General features: G+C 44.8%; 2 protein-coding genes across 11 annotated transcripts in view; one reads left to right on the top strand and one right to left on the bottom strand.

The window, feature by feature from the left end:
• The window catches only part of LOC118504732 (1-phosphatidylinositol 3-phosphate 5-kinase-like), a 110,952-nt gene that overhangs the window by 66,386 nt on the left and 20,982 nt on the right, over positions 1-23,584 (bottom strand). The gene's annotated exons all lie outside the window — the stretch shown is intronic.
• LOC118504734 (beta-1-syntrophin) overlaps positions 1-23,584 on the top strand; it is a 96,649-nt gene that overhangs the window by 56,366 nt on the left and 16,699 nt on the right. For all 7 annotated transcript variants that reach the window (XM_036039603.1, XM_036039606.1, XM_036039602.1 and 4 more), the window contains one exon: positions 15,498-15,710. In XM_036039603.1, the coding sequence (XP_035895496.1) occupies positions 15,498-15,710 (213 nt within the window). The remainder of the gene's footprint in view (positions 1-15,497; positions 15,711-23,584) is intronic.

Genomic DNA, 23,584 nt, shown 5'->3' with positions numbered 1-23,584 from the left:
CATGATGAATGGCCCACCGCACGGTCGCTCGGTACATAAATCTTTAATTCTATCACGGCCAACCTTTATCCAATGATGGATGAATGGCGAACGAGGAAGTAAAACGAAACGCCAGAGAACTATAGTAGGATCAGGATGACACTCGGATGGAAGGTTTTTTTTTCGCTTTCCCCACTCTCTTTGTCGCTGGATCTGATGGTGTGGGTTGAACCTCCGGAAACACCGGAACGCCTCCTATACATGCATACGGTGGACGGTGGACGAAACTGTGATTAAATTCACACTACTCGTACATGACAGCCCTCCTTAGGCTGTCCTGTCCATCATAAGGTAGTTGCTCGAGGTTTGGAGGATGCATCGCAGGACGGACTGGCCGTACTCGAGTCTATGTACGGAAAAGATATAAGGATATTCCATTTCTATGGTAGCGAGCGAACGATCTCTGGAGGAGCAACGATCGGGACTTGATATCTTTGTTTGTCTGTCCATCAACCATCATTAATCTTTTCGGTCTAGTGCATGTCCGTTTAGAGTGGGTCACTTCAAATGAACCAGATTCTAGTGGGTATGGGGGTTTGTCCTTTCTTTGGCAGAACACTTACCGATAGAAATCTTAACTATGTTTAGAGATAAGTATTGAAAATTAAATAATTTTGTCTACTTGAACTTATCGCCAGCCAACGAATTTATTGGGGATGTCATTTATTAAACAGCATCCAATATTTTCAAAACTTGCCACACTTCCACTGTGATGCATAACTGCACACGGAACAGTCAATTAATTATCTTTGCACAGGTGCCACCATACCCAAAGAGGATGCAACGGATCCATCCAGTAACTGATTGATTACTCCACCATGGACTTCGAGACAAACGAGTTCGGTTTCGGCAAACTAAAGTAATTTGTAGTTGCGTCTGCGAAGTAAACTGTTCCTTCGGCACACGCTCAACTTCCTGCACAGTGTGCATCTCCCCATTTTCTTTCCAAGGAAAGGTATTATACCTCAAGAGTTTTCGGAATGAATGAAAACTATGCCACACTACTCGGCGTTCGACGGCGTCGTTCTTGTAGCATCATCCATCACAAGGGCAAAAGGTTTTTTCCCAGCCCAACACAGCGCCAACGAGGATCAGGCTGGGGAAAAATCAATCCCAAAGTCATGTAAGGCCCACAGCCGAGTAAGATTGATTAGTGGCACTCGGTTGCAAAACTGGCAGCGAACAAATACCTTCCGGCCACAAGTCAGACAGAGTCACATCATTTCAAGCTTTAGCACTTTTGTATCAGGGACCAGGTACCAACCAAGCCCAACATTGGAAGTGATAATTTGGAAAAATGAACTAAGATGAGAGTTTAACGGCGAAGCAGTTTAAATCACCATTACTGAAACATAACAGTCACAACTCAACAGACCTGACAGCAAACGCGTCTTAAAAATCGCAATTATATCACCCATAAACAGGAACAAAACAAACTCATCATCATAAAAATCGCAACAATATCCGCAACAAAGAATTCTCCCCGGAAAAGATCCCAATTTTCAAATACCATCCTCATCACCATCAAAGATTGGTTGAGAAATTGGAATATGTTTCGATCGAAATTTCAAAACCTCGCACCCGGCGTTCATCAGTCCGAGCGATGGATAGATACGACCGGGTCTGGTCGGTCGATAAAACTTAAATGAGCTAGAAAATTAATTGCCTACGAACGAGTAAAAACGACAGATTTCGGGGGATGTTTTAGTGTTGAGCTTTACTTCGGCGCTCGGCACTTCTCCCCGCCAATGGAATGTGGTGTCCGATGGGTCTTGATGGCGTTTGATTTTTGTGATCTGTAAAACTGATTCAAAAGTGTCAAACGATGTTTGGTGAGTTGTGAAATTAGTTTGTGCTCGAGGATGGGGAAGGCAAGAAGAGTTTCCAAACAAAAGGGGCTTATACTACCGACGATAGGAGAGAGTTGTGTCAAAGGGGATTAGTTTTGTTAACAGCTCGTAATGATTTGAAAATCCCTAGAATTTCTATTTTGGGAAGTTGTTGTCATACTTTGTCCAGTCCACAAAACGACGCCCAAGAACCGATTTTGTCAGCACTTCGATGGATGCTTTAATTCGAAGCTTTATTCGAGCATCAGTAACCCAGTTATCCTTCAGTCTGTTGAATTTCACTAAAAAAAATCTTCAATGCAAATTCCGCAGCAGCTTTCTAAAAAACTTTACAGCTCGACAACATAACAGCAGTTGATGGTATCGCCCGGCAATTGCTTGGATAGAACCACTTGTAAAACTTATCCCAAAATTGAACCAAAGGCGAGAGAAACTGGGTGAGAAACGCGGTCGGATAATTTGTCGAACACCGGTCTTACGAACCTTTTGCCACCTTTTGGCTCATTGGATCGCTTCAAGTAAACCACACTACACTGACGCTGACGAGCGAGATCAGGTGTTCCTGGAACAATCTCATCCACACACACACACACCCAAAAATATCCGCTCGGGAAAGTTTTTGTACGTGAAAGCGAGCTGCCACTGAAATGTTGGTACACTACTCAGCAGCTGTAGTCACACGTTCGCGAGGGTGCTTGCTGGCTCGGCTCGGCTATCAGCCCCCAGTAATCATCGGTTTCATTTCGGAGGGCAGCATCGATGAAGAGGCATTAAAAGCGGATAGTGTCGTCGATCCGTTTGCCAACGCTTTCATCCGACAGTGCGTCATTTTGATCAAATTCTACCGAGTGAAATCTGGTCATGTTGAGTGGTGACGAATACACCGTCCCATCACCGGCGCGGATAAGCGTACTTGGGCCCGCCACTCACCGGGGCGCGATACGGCGAGCGTTCGCTTGCTTTTAAACCGACCACAATCCGTCCACAACCGCTCGAAATCTAGATGTCTTCTAATAGAACGCAAACCACACCGCTCGAGCCGCTGTCTACCAACGGGCCTTCCGGCACCGGCTCGTTCCGTATGCAACAGCATTAAATCAATTTGTTTTTCATCTTCACATGGACGCAAACATGACGATCGTACACGCCAGGAAGACACGCGATTTTGGTCGCTGTTCCACGGTTGATGGAAAATGCGCGCTAAGCTACTCTTTTGGGAGCATTTCTCTGTGTGTGTGTGAGTGCGTGGCGAACACACCTGGTCTGGGTCAATAGGTGTAGAACAGCACCGAGAGCCGCGAATAGCCCAGCCACTTGTTCCCGGAAGTGGCTTTTTTGTCGATGAAAGTAAACCCATCCATCCCACCCCATTTCGTTGTTACCTCGCTCGTTTTCGTACATGGAGCCTCCCGGAAAGAGGCTTCTCCAGCACGCCGGAAGATGGCGTCTTCGTGTTCTGTTTCAAATTTCTGTCGATTGTGATACTTCCGCCAAAGGAGTTGAATGGAGTACAGTCTGCTTCCCCGGTGTGCGCTCAGCTTTTCCTGGAATTCGAAGTACAACGCCCACGAATCGAGCTTTAAAGCCCGCCGTGCTCCGCAAGAACTGTGAGTTTGGAAAACAAATTGACAGGAGAAGGCTTTCATTCTGTCGCTCGTGTTTCTACGTATGGCATGAAATTTGATGCACGCTTGAAGTGTGCTGCGGTTTTGTAGGGTGTTGTAAAATTCATACCAAGGCTGGCACTCTCCATCCCATCCACCCCACGACCGCGCGGTTTTTGCGGTCGTGTACTTCAGCATCCTTCAGGAATCGATAATGTGGAGGAAGGATGCGAAGCGTTACTACGCCGTGACACAGGGCAAAACCTTCGCGGTACGATGATGAGTGGAATGCGAAAATTCGATTTTCTCGCCGCAGGTGATTCCACCTCCGTTATAGACTCAGGGAGCGAGCGAACAAATAAGAAGAGGATGATGTGTTTTTAAACCTTCCCTTTCTATGGTTCTAAAAATTTCACCCTCTCATATCACTCATACACCCAACTTGATCCCACCGTGGAAGTTGTTTCGAGGAATTCAAAAGTGAAATTCGGGAAGAAATTCCCCGCCCTTCTGAGGTGGATTGAATGAAGGGTGGTGACAGAGGGAGCGAAACCCTTCGCAGCGTTCCTCTCTCATCAACACTATTTAATGCTGTGCGAAGAACCATGTCAGTACTATGCGCAGCCATAAGTCTGCTGTAGGACGTTGTTCGAATTTCGCTCACTAATTGAATCATCAGAGCCTCTTCTCCTCGGCTCGGTTGAAAATAAGACCCCAGCACTCCGGAGCATCGGGATGGAATTTTTGCGAAGCACAAGAGCGATCAAAAGGGTGAAAAGCTTGCGCTTGAACCGAGCCAAGTGATGGAAAGGTGACTTGTCAGTATTTCGTTTCGAGCTGAAACACTTCTGCAGTTAGACCAACTTTCTACGTCCGTTCTCGTGGTTGTGTTGTGTAGCAGTTTCTCAAGACAGGCAAGCGAAACACGTACAATAGTAACGCACACTGTAAAAGCTTTCTATCAAACACCTTGACAGTCGATTGAATACGGACCGGCAAGGAAGTGTGTTTGAAGATGTTTTCAGCTTTGCAAAGAATCCCACCAGCAACCACATCATATTGAGCATAGGTGTGGTGCGAAAATAAAGGATCCAACAACTCCATTGTACATCAGTTTTAAAACGCTGTTTGAGTAAGGAGTGTTTGACTTTTGGGAAATATTTTATTTCTACCGTCTGTGATACTGGCTAGCTCTAGATGAGTTCAGCAAAATGTATAACATCCGCTTTTAGCCACGGTCTGAAAATGTTTCACAAAAGACTCTGCCCGTTGCGCTTTTCTCTGTACGCTAAAAAAAGAATCCATTCATTACAACTACCTAAGAAAAGAGTTCATTTTTTACTGCTACCGCTACTGCAGCAGTTGATTTCCGTTTCCAGCTATGCTTCTTCAGATGAATTCCTTTTAAATCAAAAGTAAAGCAAATTGCTAGATCTAAAGAATGTAAAGAACAGTTCTCAGAAGGGGAAAAATCTATCTTCCTCTGAAAGCGATAGGTTTAATAATTTACCATGAATTGAAACTTATGAAGTACATACTCTTTTACTGTTGGTGCTCAAAGTTTATTAGCCCCGTTTAAACTTTTCATGGTTTTTATCTCAATTATTCAAGTCAGCTTTTAAATTTGATTCAATATCTGTAAAATCGGTCGTCCGAAAAATATTACATCTACGACCTCTGTAAACCCGCTAGCTAAAAGCCTCCATAAATCACCCATATTTGTCCTTCAGTCGGAAAATAATTAAGCCACACACCGTAGCTTTCTTTGACAAGGTTTGCAAATTCCACGACAATGCAACCACAGCCCACCTGAGACAAATCACGCATTCCGCACTCACATTTAACCGGGTCTTTGTTCTTCGGACGTCCGAAGAAGCAGCGAGCGAGTGCGCTAGTGTGATTTAATTTATGATCCACAGTGCCAACCCTCACCTTCCCCGGCTTGCTGGCCGGGATCATCAGCTCGAGAAAAAGCCGAACCATCATTGCTGCCCTGAAGCCTGAAGTTTGCGCCCAAACGCTCACCTACACTCTACATGTGAATCGTCTTACAAACTTCTTCCCCAGCATGTCGACAAAAGACACTGGCAGGAGGGATCCTTGCTCGCTCTTCTTCGCCCTGGAGCTATTCAGCAACCGAAACCTAAACACCTCACACTATTTGGGCGAAGTTCAGGGCTATTCACACATATATCATCATGCAGATTCCGCCCCAAATAGAGTGTGTATCAAATGGCAACCACCGGGCGTACCTGGATCCTCCTACTCGGAAGTTTTTTTTTATCGTTGCTTTGACTCGGTAGGAATTGTCCGCTCGTCTAAGCATCATTTCCACACCTATAAGCGTTCCGTTCTCCACCCGGGGCTCGTGTTCCTTGACGGTTTCAATTGTCTTGAGGATGAGTGGGCAGATTCTCTGTTGAATGCTATATCAAGTAGAGTCGCCTTTCACAAACCCGTAAGAAGGTTCTATTGCTAGCAAAAGTCAAGCTTGCGGCTGCTTGGAAGCTGTCACTTTCAGTGCTCGAATAGGTTGAAGTACCTTCGTGAAGCGTGAATGTGGAAGTGTGTGTGTGTGTGCTGGTTGGGGGTTTCAGGAAAAGTGCCTCTAATTTGGAACATTCGAGAAGGTATGCTGCAGGACCCACCACCTTTCTCGTGTGAAACGCCGTGGAGGTGCAGCACCGTCCGCGTTGGATTCCTTTTTTGTCCTGTTTGCCCCATTTATAGACCATTCTTTCATCGCCAGCAGTGGGCTATTCTCTATCGCAGCGACAGTGACAGTCACTTCCGTGCCACGAACAGGTACCGTCGACACGTACCGCTGGCATAAACGATTCCTATTTCCTAGTACGTACGGGGCCAGATGATTCTACGGCCAGCGCACAAGAAGCTCGCAGTGTGGAACGTTGCTCGTCGTTTACGGTGGTCGTACCATGGGGAAATCACGCATCTACAAGAAGTCACCGGGCGACGGAACGGAACAACCCAGCGCTCCTTCACCGCATTGGGCAATGGAGCGTTTTATTTCGTTTCGAGACGCACCTCGACGAACGAGCGAACGACGACGGTGATCTCTTGAGACATACATGGGATAAATCACGATGATGAATATTCCTCACCATTCAGTCGAGTACTTGCACGATTTGTAGTACACCGCTCGCCACCCAAATACTCGGCTGGGTGGTATCCGAAGTGACAGCTGCTCAATGGAATATGGCCCCCGAACGGTGGACAGCTTTTATCGTGCTCGAGCTGGAGGTTGGAGGCGGTGATTTCGTTTCACTTACTCGGGGCTGCAACTACCACTGAGCTGTCATGCATATTTTACTGGACACAGCTTTCTTCATTGATTGATCGTTGCACACGATACGGGGAATGTGAGTGAGTTTTTCGTGTGTTTTTGTTTAATATAATCGATGCAAGCTAGCTAAAGGGGGCTCTGACAGGCTGGCCTTAAAATCCATCGGCCGGTAAAAGTATCCATTTTGTCGGCAAGTGCCATAAATATGATATCCCCAACAATCTACGTTTTCATCTCGTCCGAACGCAACTGGCTTCTGGGCGATCCTTCCTAAAATCCTCGCTAAGATGCCAAGGCTTTGCTGGCTACCGAGCCTCAGATCCGGGAAGATAATTGATGAACCTTTTTACCGTCCGTTTCCATTCAGAGCGCTGGGGATAGCCGTCTTGAAAGCTGTTTCCTTATCCTTATAGGCGTACGCTAGCTTAAGAACAGGACTCACACCTTCCGGGCAGTGGCGAGCTACACGTATCGTACTCACAATCGCCGTTTCCAGCTGGATTTGTTGTTCCTTTACCGTACCGATACTGTACAGAGCGAGAGAGCGAGTGTTGTTTCGCAACGGTACATCAGCGTCCGAGTCCAGGCGTAAACCCTCGGGAAGGGAATTTCTTGCACGGAGCTTGTTTCGGTTGTTTGTTCTTGATCGATGCAGAGGGGAAAAAAAGCCTTGCGCTGCTTTCTCCCCGAGCAGGGAACTGTTGCCGATGGTCCCAGCAAGCCATTTGCTCGGTCGGTTTGATGTACGACGGGTTAAGTGATTTACATATTTCGCTTACACACAGCCGGCAGGAGTGACCCCGGCTCGGAGTCTTCCTCTCAGAACCCAGCAGCACACATTCATTTTCCAGACGTCCATTCCCAGCAGACCGCAATTATTCTCTGTCTGGCTTTTGGATGTATTTAACTCTAGAGTCTAGTGGCGTTGGGAGTAGGTTCATTGCAGCCGAACGGGTTAGAGTCATTGCGTTGAGATGTGAGTCCAGGATAGCAAGAATCTAAACTACGCAAACAACGCTTACGCTTGCTTCGGAGTGTGAATGAAACATGTATGCGCAATAAACGTGCCCTCCGCAGTTCGATACTGTTTGCTAATGAACTTAGTGAGCTGAGTTTAATAGCGTTATGTGCCTTCATTAATGCATCATAAAGATCGATGAAATGTGATTGCATTTTCCTCTATCGTTTTATCGTTCATTTCTCTGAATCGTATTGAAACTTCCGTTCATCAGAGCTTCTTCGTAGGTCCGCATAAAACCGCTCATGTGTCACGGTCTGTTCCGATCTGTTTTTATAATAGTGCCTCAAACCTGAACCGACATATCAAGTGGGACTGAAAAGATCCAATTTAAAGCTTTTGATATGCCCGTGTTTTGCAACAAGTAATAACCAGCAAAAAAATAAACTTTCATTTACGAAAGCCAGTCGTCGCTGACGACGCCCAAAGACAACGAACGTGCGGCAGATGTGCTCGTGCGTAAATTAACGCGCACCGCGTATCCATTTATGGCACTGTTTCATCTGCAAAAGGAAACAACGACGAGACTCATACACGCTTAACCTCGTTTTCAACGCTTACCGAATCGTTTTCCGGGGTTTTCCCCGTTTCTTTTTTTTTGCGTATGAGACACGCGTGAATTGAAGTACGGTTAAATTAATGACACACGATGGGAAAGCCTGGAAGTTCGTTGCACCAATACCCGTGGTTGGTGGTGGTGTTGGTGGTGTCTTTCGCTCAAATACGTCAACCACCATCACTTACTGGTGCACGAGCATGAAGCGACGACATACAAAACCCGGAAAAAAGACCTGGCACAGTGAGTTCAATTCCCAGCATGAAGCTGCGTCAGAGCACGGCAGGGATTAAGCTCACACGGAGCATGTCGATTTTGTTTTCCACCCAACTCCGATGGTGTGAAAAATATTTTAAAAAAATTCTCCCCGCTAACCATACCGTGTTGTTTTCCGCCTGCCGATCACTACCAGCCCACTCCACAAAAGGCCACTACAAAACTCGAAACAATGATGATTGTTCACGTACTGCGCTCAAAAGCATCCCCGCAACCGCATACACGCATCAGTGCGAGGTTGGTATGAGCATCGATTGAGTGGAATCGAGTGCCAGCATAATGGAGCTTTCTCGCTCTCGGTCGGCGACAGTGATGGATTAAATTCGATCTACCGGAAGCACACGACCCACAGCCATAGCTTCCGGGTGAGAAGCAGCAAAACAACCAAACGAAAAAAAAACGCACAATGTGATGAAGTCTGAGCTACTTTTCTTGCTCGATTGTTCTACTATCCTTTATTATCTTGCATACATGAAGGAACATCACTCGATGTGCGTCGGGGTGGATATTTTATTCAAAAATCTTTTCATTTGATTAAAAATAATTGTCCATTTTATTCACTAAACCACAAGTTGCACTCTTCTTAAAGGACTTTTACAGGCAGAAGTAGTAATTCGACCGCCAATTTCGCTGAATCTCTACCCAGCAAACCCTCACTCCAAAAGCAACAAATGGGACAGTTAAATAAGATATTTGAACATTATATTAGCACACAAATACCCTCCGTGCCATATTGAACTGAGGGCCACCTCAGGAGAATTGCTTTGCTCTCGAGGGCGTGCGTGTACTGTAAAAAGGACAGTATTTCCATGTAAAATAGCCTCAACAGTTAAAGGAAAAAAAGACTCAAAGCTCCAAACACCGATTTGGACGTCTTCCTTTCGCGCATTGCTTCACGTCCACCTTGCAGAAGAAACCCGCTCCGGCAAGAACAGCAAGAAAACACATGAAAGGTGCGGCTTTCGGTTCAACGCGAATTGCACCAGTGTCGGAGAGCGAAGTTGGTCGACAACTGTTTCGGAAAAAGCCGCACAACACAGGGTGAAACAATTTCTAGGCTCCCTCATCAGAACCGAAAGCAAGCCGTTTCTTCCATTAACCTTTGTGTGCATGGAACGGCGCGTTATCTCCCAATCTCGGGGAACGCCATTGGTAACGAGCCACTGACCGGGGATCGAGGCAATGCGGCAAAGTAAAGTGGTGGGTTTGCCATCTTCTTTTTCTAATGAGCGTGTACGGCAAGCGCAAAGCCAAGGAAAAACGAAACCTTCCCGCAAGCAATTGGATTGTCGTCGTGCTGGCATCTTTTCCCGAGACTCTGGTCGGGAGCCTTTTTTCCGTTTCTTTCACCTTTTTTTCACAACTGAAACGAAAATTTTCCTCCCATCCTGAGCATGGGTGGGACAAGCCGAATGTTGAAATCGTACTGTCCCGAAAAACGTAGAGCCCATCCCGCCACGGTCACGCGTCCCTGTTGTTTCTGTATTAATTTGTCAGTGTCGTTTTTCCTTTGTTTTCCATCACCCTGTACCCTGTTAGCGCTTGCTTCCCTTTTGTGTAACCGAATTCCGGAACACTTCTCGGTAGCCATTATTCTTATGGTTCGGGAGGCCATTCTCGGGTGACAACATAGCGCAGAAGAGAGGTCCAGCGAAAAGAAAACCATGAGCTACCTAACGACAAAAAGCCGCAACGAAGTGAACCTAAGCTTTCCTCTTCTACCGTGGAGCAATAGCAGCAGCTCTCGCGTCCTCCGTTTTCACCCTACTCTTGACCCCGAGTTTCCAGCTTTGGGGAATAATTGGGCACTTTTTTGTTGCTGTTTCCGGGTTTTCTGGACCAGCTATTGTTCTTGTCTTAGACGATCATTTTGATTTTGGGCACGCAAACCATCATACAAGGCCAGGCGTGGCGCTTAAAAGTCGACGTAAACAAGCAACTTGTTGTGTCGGTTTACGGTGTCCTCTTATCGGACCAGTGTGACCCTTTTCTGACGCCTCTCTGCTGTTCTTCTTTGCTACTTCTCTCCAGGGTGCAGTGCATCTTTGGAAGGCATTTGGTGGGAGTAAAAAAGGCACAATGACCTACACCCTATTTGTGTATTGTTTCACAGCTTTTGTTATTAGCAATGAACTGTGAAGAGTTTTTGATAAAAATGTATGTTGAAGTGCACTTCTTCACAAAGAAAATGCGTCAACCAACAAACAAACCTTTTCTTTTTTTGGCCCAAGTCCTGAAGAAGCCTAACACAAAGCATTTATTGAACAATACCCTGTTTACTTAAATGTGTTGAGTCAACTCTTTCGAGGAACTCGTTTTTGCTTTGCCGAGAAACAATCAAATTATGAGGTACATAAGCTTACTTTACGTGAAAGCTCGCCCAACTCTCTAGTCTCTGCCCTTCCCTCCCTTAGGGTAGATCTTACATACAAGTTGTGCTCAGGTGTCAACACGAAAATGGTGTTTGATCTCTATTTTTAGCTGGAATTCACCAACAAGTTACTGACCATACACCACTTGCCAACCCACTCAGAATATGCTGTTACTGCATATTTCATCAAAGAACTTGCCTGTTGCTCCAATTGCTCACGACATTCGTTTCATTGCATCAGTCCAGTGGTCCTGTCCAAAGGATGACGTAAAGTGATGTTGCACTTTTCTCCTTTTTCATGCGTTTAGTACACTCTCGGGTCTTTAAAGATGGTACGATGTTTTTTTTTTTAAACGGGATAACTTATAGAATAACTTTTAAAATTAGTTGAAGTACAGTTTCGCAAACAATACATTATTCATTGACCAACAATTAAGGCATCCCAGAAAGAGTTTGCACCGCTCTCAAGAAGCCTATCTAAATAATGCTGCATCCTTGGCATTTTGCTTCACCTGACCTGTCTTCAGGCCATTGGAGAATGTTAATGTGTCCGGTATTATTAAAATTCCCAACAATGGTCTATCCACGTGGTGGTAAGAGCTCTGCTCAGCTTCTTGGAATGGCTAGAGAGTTCCGAAAGACCCAAAACGAACGATTATGCTCTTTAAGGTCCTATAACTGCTCTCGTATTATTTCGATCGAGGTTTCCCCATGACTCTACTAGGCCTTCCCCCAAAGAACCTTCTCCTTAATGATGTGTTGTGCATCCTTCCGGTCTACCGTAATGCTTGGCTACGAGAAAATGCACTGTGTGAATCAACCACAGAGATGAGGTTAGTTGTTCTGGTTCTGGGAGCAAAAACATTGCACTTAGCCTTAACAGTAAGGTAGTTTGGGGCTCGAGTTTTCTTTTTCCCGTCTGCCCGCTTTATCGGTTCCGTATCTGTACCGAAATCCCGAGTCGAAAGACTGGAGCGCATCGGAACGGAACCGACGATAAACAGGCGGTGATGGTGGTACAATTTATGACTTAACTCTTCATTTTGTATTTTTGCGTTCAGACTGCGCTGGTAAAGAGCAATAATGAGCTTGTAGTTTTGTTTGGTTTTGTTTGGGACAGCCATTGTTTTTTTTTCTTGCCATTTATTATACAATTCAACTATAATAGATGCGGCAGGCGGTCGGATGCGCTAGGAAAACAAAGGAGTTTATGCTAGAGTTTATAATATTTATAAAATATTCTTCGTACAGTTGCACACAGTTTGAGCTTGATAGATTCTAAATGTATATCCCAGCACAGTTCTCCATCCGGAGGTCCAAAGGCGCTATTCACCCTATACAAACTCGACACAAAAGCTGTTTTAATCGGTTCCAGCACTGCCGAACGTTAAGCTGAAATCGATTCTACTCACCATAGCAACAACAAAGGCCAATGACAGCGAAAAGGACACGACAGTAATCTTCTCCCACTCTTCTTGAAGAATGCTCAACATTTGTTTGTCTGTCGAGAATCAGATTTTTCTTTGCTGCAATGGAATGGCAACAAAACAGCCGACAATACTCCTGACAGATTCTGAAGTGGACTGAGCTTCAATCTCTGCAGGAAATAGCAAAAACAGACATACAGCTTTAGAATTTAGTAGGGATTCTTCTTCAAGTATCCATTTGCTGATAAAACCGATGATAGACAACACACTTTTCAAGTATTCTTTACCATTGGCATAGGTTACAAAAAGCTCCAATTACTTCCTTCAAGTTGAAATGCAAAACTTTTCTACAGCTCTGCACACTGCATCTTCCTATTGCAAAGGCCAATTTTTCATTCGTTGCATCCGTTAAATGACAAATGTCCTTCGAGAAACAAAAGCACACCGGTGCTTCTCTGCTACAGAATTTACCAGAAGTGCCGAACACTGCAGAGATCCAACCGCAGAACCCAATGCAATAACTCAAAGTTTTCTGTTGGCACGTGCGGGACCCGTCGGGCACACTCACCAGGATGGCGTCCGGATGAAGTGAATCGATTCATGGATTAGAAAATAGAAACCGTACACTACTCACTTACGACCAATTCTAATAATATTGTGGTGTAATTGAAAACGTACTCAGCTATTGGAGTGCCGGCGGTCAGTGATGGAAGGAAGGTCGTTCGCACGGCAGAACCTTACGATTATTTGCACTTCTAACGATTCCCTAGATGCTTCGAGTCTTTTCTTCCTTCGCTCTCTGGCTGGAGTTTTCTTGTGTCGGCCCATGGAAGAGAAGCAACATGCAAATGAAAATGACCTCATGTAAAGGCATTAAACAACGGCAAACTTTGCCTACACTACGCCGCAGAGCTCCATTGCATGCTTTTGCCGCACACGACCATCTAATTGCAGAGCACATAAATTCTGAAACATGATCTGTAGTGAGAAGTTCATATATTTTACGAGCACTCGTAAGCATGCCGCTGCACTGTAAGCTGCGTTTTCATAGACATGTTTACTCTAAATGATTGGACTGCACACGCTCGTTTGGAGTTGTGCCGTTGTGTTCTTCGGGCATGCCCCATGCGGGATAGCGACGGAAAATGATAACGTATGCATGCATTGACAGCGGCTCAAACATCAGGAAAGATAAATAAATGCTCAATAAATTGTCTAAGCGCTTTAAGCACTGCTCCACTGCCAATTCGAAGTGATGATTACAGTTTGCTTGAATAGAGCAGCAGCTCAGAAAAGCGCCATCCTGCAATGGGGATTACTATTGCTCATTCTGAGGGCTTAAAGCAATTTTACTTTTAATTATTTTCGTAATTCTAACAATATTGAAGCGTACTCAGCTCTCATTACACGACACGAACCAACATTTCTATCGAGCACTAAAGTTAGAATGTGTTTTAAAATGTCTGCTAATGATACGTACAGCTCGTTTTGATTGTACGTGTCATTTGAGAGTTTTTAACGATTTACACACATCATTAGCCATGTAGCTTTCGCCGAACGAGCCCCGTTTCTATGCATGATCTAACCGCGTGGAAAATCAAAAGTAAAGGTGAAAACTTTCATCGCACAAACTTTATCCACACGCGCTGCTCATATGCCCTCAAAATGGATGGAACTTTTTTCATATTTTTTTCGGAGGGAGTTGTCAGAAGGCCAAAAGCTCTCATTAGTGCAAGTTACAGTGTGTGGTATGAGCGTAAAAGAAAATTATACGGATAATCATTTCCCGTAGGTACTTTGTGGAAAGATCACATATGCGGGACTGGTTGAAAGCTGCTCGACAATCACGACGTTAGAGAGTTTCCCACCCTTATGTCTTTCATGGTTTCATGGTAAGCCTCTGAACAGTGATGATTCGGGAGTTTTTGTGCCAATTTTGTACTCCTTACTTCTGTTTTTTTGCTTCGCTTTGCTGCCATTACCCGGGAACGGCCGGATTCAGCCGGCAGACGCGAAGTAAATAAGAATTTTAAACCTGTTCAACAAAAGAAGGCGAAAAATAATCTTCAAACAGTAGAGAATGAGTTCAACAAAACACTCACACACACACACACACACGATCCAGTTTGTGCAGTACAACTAGGTGAGATAGAAGAAAAAAAAGAAGTTAAAGGGAATTAACTGATCCATAGCAAAAAGCACACTTATCTCCGATTTTACAGTGCCATGAACATTTATGCTTGACACAGCATACGGGAAAGGGCACGTGTGTGTGAGTGTGTTTGGTGTTCCGTTGCTTTGTTGAATTCGATGCACCACCACGATGCATTGCCTTCACGGGCGTTAGAAAGGACGTGCAAAGGTCGCTGCGCTTTATGCACCCGATAATAAAGCTTCCACGCATTACCCTTATGCGGGGAGTATTTCGACATTGTGCAGGATTAAAAGGGACAAAAACGTGGACAGAATTTTCTTTTAAAAGCTTTTGCTTTGCCCTTAGAGTTAGATAACTGTAACAAAGCTGCATCAAATGGGCATCAAAAGCAGCGAGCTTCAAAAAATTGCTGGACCGAAATAAATAATGCTAAAGACCCTTGGCAAGCTCATCATCATCAATTCTAAAACCATCTCGAACGAACCCTTCGGTAAATGTACTTTATCGTCTAGATTGACCTCAAGCTTCTTCCATGACACACACACACACACACACATCCAACAACTCATACCCGAGGTTGCTAATAGCTCAAAGTAAACCATAGCGTCGTTTGAAACCTTTTTCTCTCGTCACACAAACCCGAACTGCTTTAATTTACTTCGACGCTTCAGTTCTAGGCAATGGTTTCGCGTTACCAACATATTTCCCCATCGTGGTCAGTGATGAAGAAAAGGGTTGATAAAACTTCCGCTTCCGCTCCGTGCATCCCCTTTTTTCTGCTGGCTTATCATTCGATCCTGTCCGGGTTTGGCCTTCTGAGTACTTCAGCACCGATTACACATACATTTAACCATAACTCTTGCTCTCACTCTCTCAATGTTGCTCTCTTTTTTGCAGTAAAATTTCTGCGTGAAGTCACACCCTACTTCCGGAAGGCAAGCATCATCTCCGAGGTGGGCTGGGAACTGCAGCGAGCCTTCCTGTGTCCTCTCGGCCCGAACGCTTCCTCGCCGCCCGGTGTTGCCCCGCGCAGTCCTCCACGGGCCGATACGCGCTACATCCCGCTCCAGCTAACACATCTGGCTCGCAATCTCAAATACCACGATCCCGGTAAGTTAAAGTCCACAATATTAGCTAAGCAAACACGACGGAGGCAAGGATCAAGAAGTATGACTGAAGCGGTGCGGTGAAGCGATCCTATAATTGAGCACGTTCCATGCGAGAGTTGATCCCACCGGAAGAATTTTGGAGTTTCTTGATTTATAGGAAAAAATGAGGGGTTTGTTCTATTTATAATATATTCCTAGTCCAAACGGTCCGAAGGAATGAATGCAGTAGTATCTCGAAGTTGAAGTTGAATATCTTCTTCCCTTCGCTCATTCGGACCACTGTCCCGGCCCGGTTTACATTTACGCTTGTTGAATGAACCATTATAAATATTTATTGCTACTTACAGCATTCCAATGCCGGCAAGTTCTCGTTTTCAAAACACCATCATCTGTCGGTTGGGTCTGTTGGAGTCCACACTCCAGCTTAGAAAAGATACACAGTGGCTCTGTGTGTTGGTTACAGATGGCCAGTCTAGTTTCAATAATTCTAGAAAATGATGATAAAAATACCAAACCATCACAAAACTAGCCCTTTCCTGTTGTGGACCAGTGTTCCCACAACAACTTCCAGCTCTGCTACCAGCGTGCAACAGCTTGGCACTAAAGCATGATGCAGTTTAGTGCAGCACTTTATCGTAATAGAGTGTGATTTCGTCCAATGTCCTCGACAGTCATCGGCTCATCCTTCGTTCCCAAAACATCCCCCCGAGCTCGAGGACAAGGAAAACTAGCAGTTTTTATTTCAAAAAAAACCAGACCTTCAATATGACGACGACCGGAGGCTACAATCCGACTGCAAGGGTTGTGTTTTGCCATTCGCATAAATATTGCATGGTTCTGAAGTTTGTCAGCTAATTGAGGACTGTCCCGCAGCCGTCGTATGAAGATGGCAATTCTTCCGGACGGCTTCCACCACCAGCTGCGGCTGCTCGGCTCATCACAAACGTCAACGTTTTGCGACTGTCGCCCGGTCGGTCGGGATGACTCGAACCCGGCACCGGCTGAATGCAATCACTTCTGCACCAACTGCAGTCATTATGCAGCTATGCAGCGTCACTTTATGCCAACCCTGCTCGCCGAGCAAGATCGGAAATGAAGCTGCATCGCTGCTGGCGTTCCGGTTGCTGGTGGTGGCTTGCTGATATCTTAAGGATTATGTATGGGATTTTATTTTCGTGCACAGTTGCTTCTGCTCTGCATGGCGACACACATTTTTCCTTCCCCCAAGGCATATGTTGCGTCTCTTTTTCAACCTGGGCAGACGTTTCATTTCGATTTTGCTTGTTATTTTTCTTAATGACACACTCGCACACATCGCTTGGAGTGTGAGCAGGAGCGAGCGGTTCGGGGGTTGGTGCGAGACCTTATGCGGATTTTCCTAGTCTCTCGAAGACCTCTCCTCTTATGATAAGCAGTTTCCGGTGACATTTTCTGATTGCTCTTCCATCAATTGCAACGATCCCCTCGTTCGAATCTTCGGAAACGCTGCGCCAACTTGAAGTAGTGCTGGAAGTTATTTTATGGTCCAGTAAAACACTTCAGCATTGTCAGCAGACTATGTGGTCGACCGATTTTTGCATCGATCGATCTGGTCTCTGGTCATTTTCTGCTCTGCTTCACAAGCTTTCCTGCATTCGTCGATTTCATTGGGCGAATTTCGCTGACGAAGTACTGAATCTAATTTTTCAAACTAGCCATTTGATCGTACAACCCCAAGTAGTTGTAATCTCGAACGCTCCCAGAACAGTTGCCATTTTCTCTTGATGTAGGGTCTTGCCTTCAGGAAGCTCTGTCTCCATGTATGCTGTTTGCTGAACCCCAAAAAGTTGGCTCCGCTAAGTGCATATTTGCATACAAATCACACAACATGTGCGAGGGAACATTCTTGATGGATGCCTTGATGTATGGACGCCCCGTGCAATACTATTTAACTTGTCACGAGTATGCGAGCAACGAATTCTACGAACAAAACAATGTCAGCAGTATTTCGGAATAGAGTTCAATTTTTTTCCTGGTTAAGGACGAACTTTCTCCCGGAAACCCATTAAAGCTACCGAATTCTTCCGCACAGTTTTACTTCATCACGTACCATTACATTGATGGCAGCTTTTGTGAGAAATTGCAATTGGACCGATCAATCGATTGAGTTGGTCGTTTCAGCAAAAGCCCTTATTTGCATTCGTGCTGCTATCTGCACGTGCCCGTGGCAATAGAAGACGAATTGGAATGATAAAATCGAAACTGAAGCATATGCCAGCAGCAGTGTGTCTCATCATCTTGATAGCCTGCACCGGGGATAAAGGGGCTCAGAGTATGCAGACACACAGCTCAGACATCTGGCTCAATACCTTCCATAATTTATTTCAATTCGGTTTAGCTAAATATTCTGAACCCACATTTGGTATTTATTTGTGATCCGTCTTTCGGTGCAGATGGATGAAAGTAGCATTGGGAATCGGGAGGGCGACAGATGATGTGGGTCATACCAGCAGACTATTGGGACCTGGTCCCGTACTCCGACGGCGCTCACATAAACCAGCTTGTCGAGCTTGTTGACACACCAAGTTTTTCTATTTGCAAACACAAACTCATCTAGCTCTGCCGGTATGATGAAAGTGCATCGGATAAAACGTGTGCGTGTGTGTATGTGTGTTTGCGAGTGATATCAAGCTCGAATTGAGTCGTATAACCCGGATTTAAGTGCGACTTTCGTTGAACGATCCAGCATTTTACTATTAGGAGAATGGTGTTTTAAATTTGCCGAGCATAAGATTGAAATGGTAAATGGAAGTGTGCCACACACGCACACACAAACACATACATAGCAAAGCGAATCGAAATCCAACGATAATCGACACTCGTTGACCGAAGCGAGTCTTCAAAGTGAACCCGGTTGATGAAGGCTCCTGGAGCTATTGCACTGGCAAAGCACATTGCCTTTCCATGAAAACTAAGCCAGCACAGCACTTGAAAGCTTGATGATTACACCTATCTTCCCGCCTTCCGGTCGGGTGTTGACATGTGGCCCTGGGTGGACCATTTATTTTCCGGTCGTACCACTGCAAATGGCACTGGAAAGTGTCGACGAAATCCGTTACCGATCCCTCCGAGCAATCGATCGATTGAAAGATAAAACAAAACGATAAATACATCTTGTTGCTCCGCCGCACGTTTCGCTCTCGTTGCCGCCGAGTCGCTTTCGTCTCTGTCCTCGGTTGTCGGTGATGTTGTTGTTATAGTTCTACTACCCTTGGGAGGTGTTTGTATCGATACGCCTGCAGAAGGATACGGCAGATGGATGGAAAATGGAAAATAAACTGTGCATCAAATTGAAATCAAGCCTCTAACCGATCTCGAGGGTTGATTGGATGTTTGATTTGTGTAACGCATTCTACGCATTGAATTTCTTGCTACACGTGAAAATTGCTTTCAAGTGATGCTAAAATGGAGAGCCAAGCGAGAGACTTGGAGTTGAAAGCAAATTTCTCATTTAATTCTAATAAAGTTGCAACTGTCAGGGCGAATTGCATTTAAATACATAAAAAGAGCCGGAATCTTTTTTTCGCAAACTCTCGACTAGTTTATCTGTCAGTATATTTGGGCAGAAACTGCACGTGGCGCTCAAGAATACGTATATCGTAGCTAAGGCTAATAAAATACGACTCCCGGTGAGTCATGCAGCATTCCACACAACGCTGCTACACCCTGCCCTATGGGTTATCCTACTAGGAAAAATCAGTATCCATTCACAGTTTTGCTATCTACTGCCAACGCTCGACACGAATAAAGCCTTCAAAACAAACAACCTCTCAGAAGAGCCAGCCAGCATGCAGGATGAGGAATCCGTTCCACAATAGGCCAACCTTCAAGGAGCAGAGCACTGCTCCATCGCTTCGTGCCTTCGAAGAAAATAAAATTCACTACGACACTACCGTTGAGAGCCATTTTTTCTATGCAAATGGAAAGTTTTACTAGAAAAAAGAGGAAGGAATAAAAAAAACAACCACCAACTCCCCTCACACAAACCTCGTGGGGGTCGTCTCGTGGAGGGCGAGAAGCGAATAAAGCAAATAATAAAATCTTGAATAAATCACTACTTTACATGCTCTTGCTTTACAACCGGGAAAACACTCCTCTTCTTCACAGATCCGGTTGCTGAATTCCGAAACCGGGTCAGTGGAAGTTGCTTGATTCTTAAGCCAGTGTAGGACTTGAAAACTTTGTTGTCTGTGACCGTGAGCAGCGTCGTGCTGTTTGCACGAGAGTTTTGCCCGCTTTTTCCCCGTGAAACCCGGGAAAATGCAAATCGAATCTTTTAGGTAAGCAAAGTGTAGATACCTTTAATAAATTGTCGCTTACCGGGACATACGCGAGGCACGGTTGCGTTCGAGATGCAAAAGGTGTTAAATCGCTTACTGATCGAAATCATAAGCACATTCACTAGAGAATCGAAGTGTTGTGTGAATAATTTCCAACCCCTGCAACAATCTGACGCTAACCATTTAAACAAGCAAAGTGATATTTTAGCGAACGATTCGCGTTTGTGCAGCTTTTCCCGTACGTTCTGCACACGAACTACCATGCGCCTCCATCGTATTCGCTTCACAAAGTACCAGGCGTCTCCATTGGTTCGATTTATTCCCTAGCCTCGGTCACTCACACTTGCATTCGCTCCCTTCCTCTCTTTCTCTCGCACACTATTAAGCCGTCAAATAAGCTTTGAAGCACATTTGATAGTTTCAATTTTACCAACCATCCATTTGCTTCATCCTACTGTGTCCATTTGCAACTCGTTCCTGCTAGACCACCAGACCAGCTAACCGAATACCGTGTGCCGAACAAAAGCATAAAATGTTTGGCGATGGCAAGCGGACGTCGTCATCATATGTGTGTGTGTGTGTGTGTGTGTGTGTGTGTGTTTGGCTTGCAAGATCAATTCAGCGGGGAAACATCGTACAATGTGCATCCTGTACAATCCGACCGTATCAAGCGAGCGAGAAGCCGAGGTTTGACTCTAACTAACTTTTTCCCTCCGATACGCAGCCTCGTGGACCGAACCTGAACCCAATTCAATGCTATGAGCTGCACAAAAGCAAAGGGGGCAGCGAGCGGCCGCTTTGTTAAAACAATTTCCAATCGATTGATCAGTTTTTGTGAAACACTTTTTTCGAAGCCAACAGGCAATGAATACGATGCCCGGATTAAGCAAACATGCTACATTGCCTATCTCAATCAAACTTACTAATCCGTTAAATTAAATCGAGTAGGGCGCAATTAAGGCTCCAAAGAGATAATTGTTAAATTACCGATATCGATAAGAACGTATTGCGAGACTTGCAGTTGCAATTTGCCGCATCATGCTTCTCACAAATCCGCATCAACTGCAAGTATTTCTTTGAGGATTAACCTCATCGATTGCCGGGTTTTCCCCTAACACGACCTTTGACCGTCGAACTGGATAAACCTGACGTGTGGCTAAGCAAAAAATAGTATCGTGCATGAACTTTTCACTGTGATACATTGCACGGACATGTTCGCATGCCTTTATGCTCTCAGTTGAACGGACGATTAAGTTTGTGGGAAACTTTGCAGACGAAAAAGAAAAACTTTTCATCGCTTAGAAATATGCCGGTTATCGACTAGAGTCGAGCAGTATTTCATGAGTATGTTTTTCTCTTTGCGGAACAAGAAACATAAATCAACATTGAATATTGAAATGTTGAGACGTCCGTATCGATTGATCGATATCGGAAAAAGGTCTTTATTGTATGGAAAGGAAAGAGACTTCACAAGGGTACCAGAAACATAATTTAATTTGTATTTACAACATGCAAACTCCGAACCTGCCGTCCTGCCAGTGTTTGAATCGATCAATACAAAACTTACAAATTCGTCCCGATTCTCCGAGCAATTGCCATTATGTGCTGCCGTAAATCGTGCTTTACACACCTGTAGCAAATCCCACAGCACACATTTGTCATAATCAGGCAAAACCGCGTAAAACCACAACCCACGGAGCGCAACACCGGTCTCGCTTTCCGCTCTCGCGTTGTGCCGTCACCCTTTTTGTAAAAAAAGGCAGTAAGTTGTTAGCATCGTACGGAAAAGGAAAGAATTTCCCCCATTGGAAAATTTCCGGAAATACGCCACAAACGCAATCGGAAGAAAATCGGCTAGAAATCTCGGCAAATGGATTGGCCGGGAATTGGTGCTGGGGGTGCCGCCTTAGAACCGTTCCACAGCTCATCTCTACCTTACATCCGGCTGTCCTGCTTCAGGTGCTTCGTACAGTACGAAGAAGGTCGTTTTTCTTCATTTCTTGCCGATTTTAAAGCTGAAAACGGATGAAAAATCGCACCCTACTCTGCCGTCCATTTGGACGGTTCTGCTTCTAAAAGCCCCGGCACCGAGCCGAAGGATGTAGCGAGGCGCGTTTTTCTGACACGGGAACGGTAAAAATATGATGATAGCAATGAGATGGGGTAATTTCCGGTTTCATTTTTATTTTTGATATAAACGCAGCTTCCTTTAGTCTGTCCCTACCTCATCGTTCCCTGCCCGGTGAAGTGGCTTATTTTTCCGGGCTTTGTCTATCATCACCCTTTAGCGGAAGAAAAATGTTCGTTCCCGTGGAGCTCACGGATCGGGAGAGATAATGGACCAAGGATAAAGCAATCTGAATACCTACAATGAATCTACTCCGCACTTTGTAAAGTATCGTAATGATTTACTAAAAAGCGTTTTATGCAGTGTTTTAATAAAGAAACTTCGAGACAAGAACGGTGGCGAGAAGGTCAAATCCATCGATTTGTACTGTGCAATGAGAACTCTAACACCTTCAAGAATTTTATTCCATGGCTCGTTATAAGGCACCCATATCCATTCGACCAAGGTTTCATACACTTGGCAAGGTAGATTTCAGATGTTTTTCTATCCGTGCTAGCTTCATTACAAAGAAGATCCAGTTACGATTGTTGATTGGCAACGACCACAAACTTAAAGATGGCGGGAGAATATTTATGCTTCAGTTGAGATGGTCCAAAGAAAAGCCAACTATCTAACCCACCATGACTCCAAAATGAACTGTGGCTCGCACTCGCTCACTCAAGGTTTTGAATTTCATTGAAACAAAAAAAAAACGAATTTGTAAGTTTAAGAAATGAAAAACTCCAAACCCAAAATACATTTTTTCCCATAACCAATCCCATTTGAATTCATGCATGAAATGAAACTAAACAACTTTTTCTTCGAACCCCGTACAGTCTATCAATAGTTTTTCCATCCAACAGTAAACCAGGAATGTGCAGCTCGATATACTTTTTTCCTGTCGGCCTGTATCCCGTATCAACTTACAGTGCCTCGTGGGAAGCGAGAGTAAGCGAGCATTCTACAAATAGGAAACTTTTTTGTTTTTTGACTAAATCCCACTTTGAGCGGGTATACTTTTCTTACACAAAAATCCTCAACATCCCAAAGTTCACTTGCTGAACTTTGGGACGAAAGTTGAAAAATCATGCTCTGTTATTTCGTCCACCAGAAGCGAGCGTAAAACGAGCAATGGTTGATGCTATTGCAGAATGGCATGTAGTCTGCCGGGAGTACATGAAGCAGAGGTGGAAAAGTTTAGAAGTGGTCGAAATAAAACAGAGCAATAGTTCTGCTTTGAAAGAATAGATACATACACAATCAGACGGTCGCCCGTAGGGTTAACCGAACACAGCCGGAGATCATATCGAAAGTTTTGCCGTAACTTCCCAAGCCCCCAGCAGCACACAGCTACCGACGCTGATCGTAAACCATCGTTTTGGTCATCGATTACAGTTGTGTTTGGACCGGGTGGCTCACGTGGAATATGAAAAACCGAGCACAAGGAAA

Source organism: Anopheles stephensi, chromosome 2, assembly GCF_013141755.1.
Source record: "Anopheles stephensi strain Indian chromosome 2, UCI_ANSTEP_V1.0, whole genome shotgun sequence".
Lineage (NCBI taxonomy): Eukaryota > Metazoa > Arthropoda > Insecta > Diptera > Culicidae > Anopheles > Anopheles stephensi.
The sequence above is the reverse complement of the archived record's forward strand: the minus strand, read 5'-3'. Positions and strand labels throughout refer to the sequence as shown.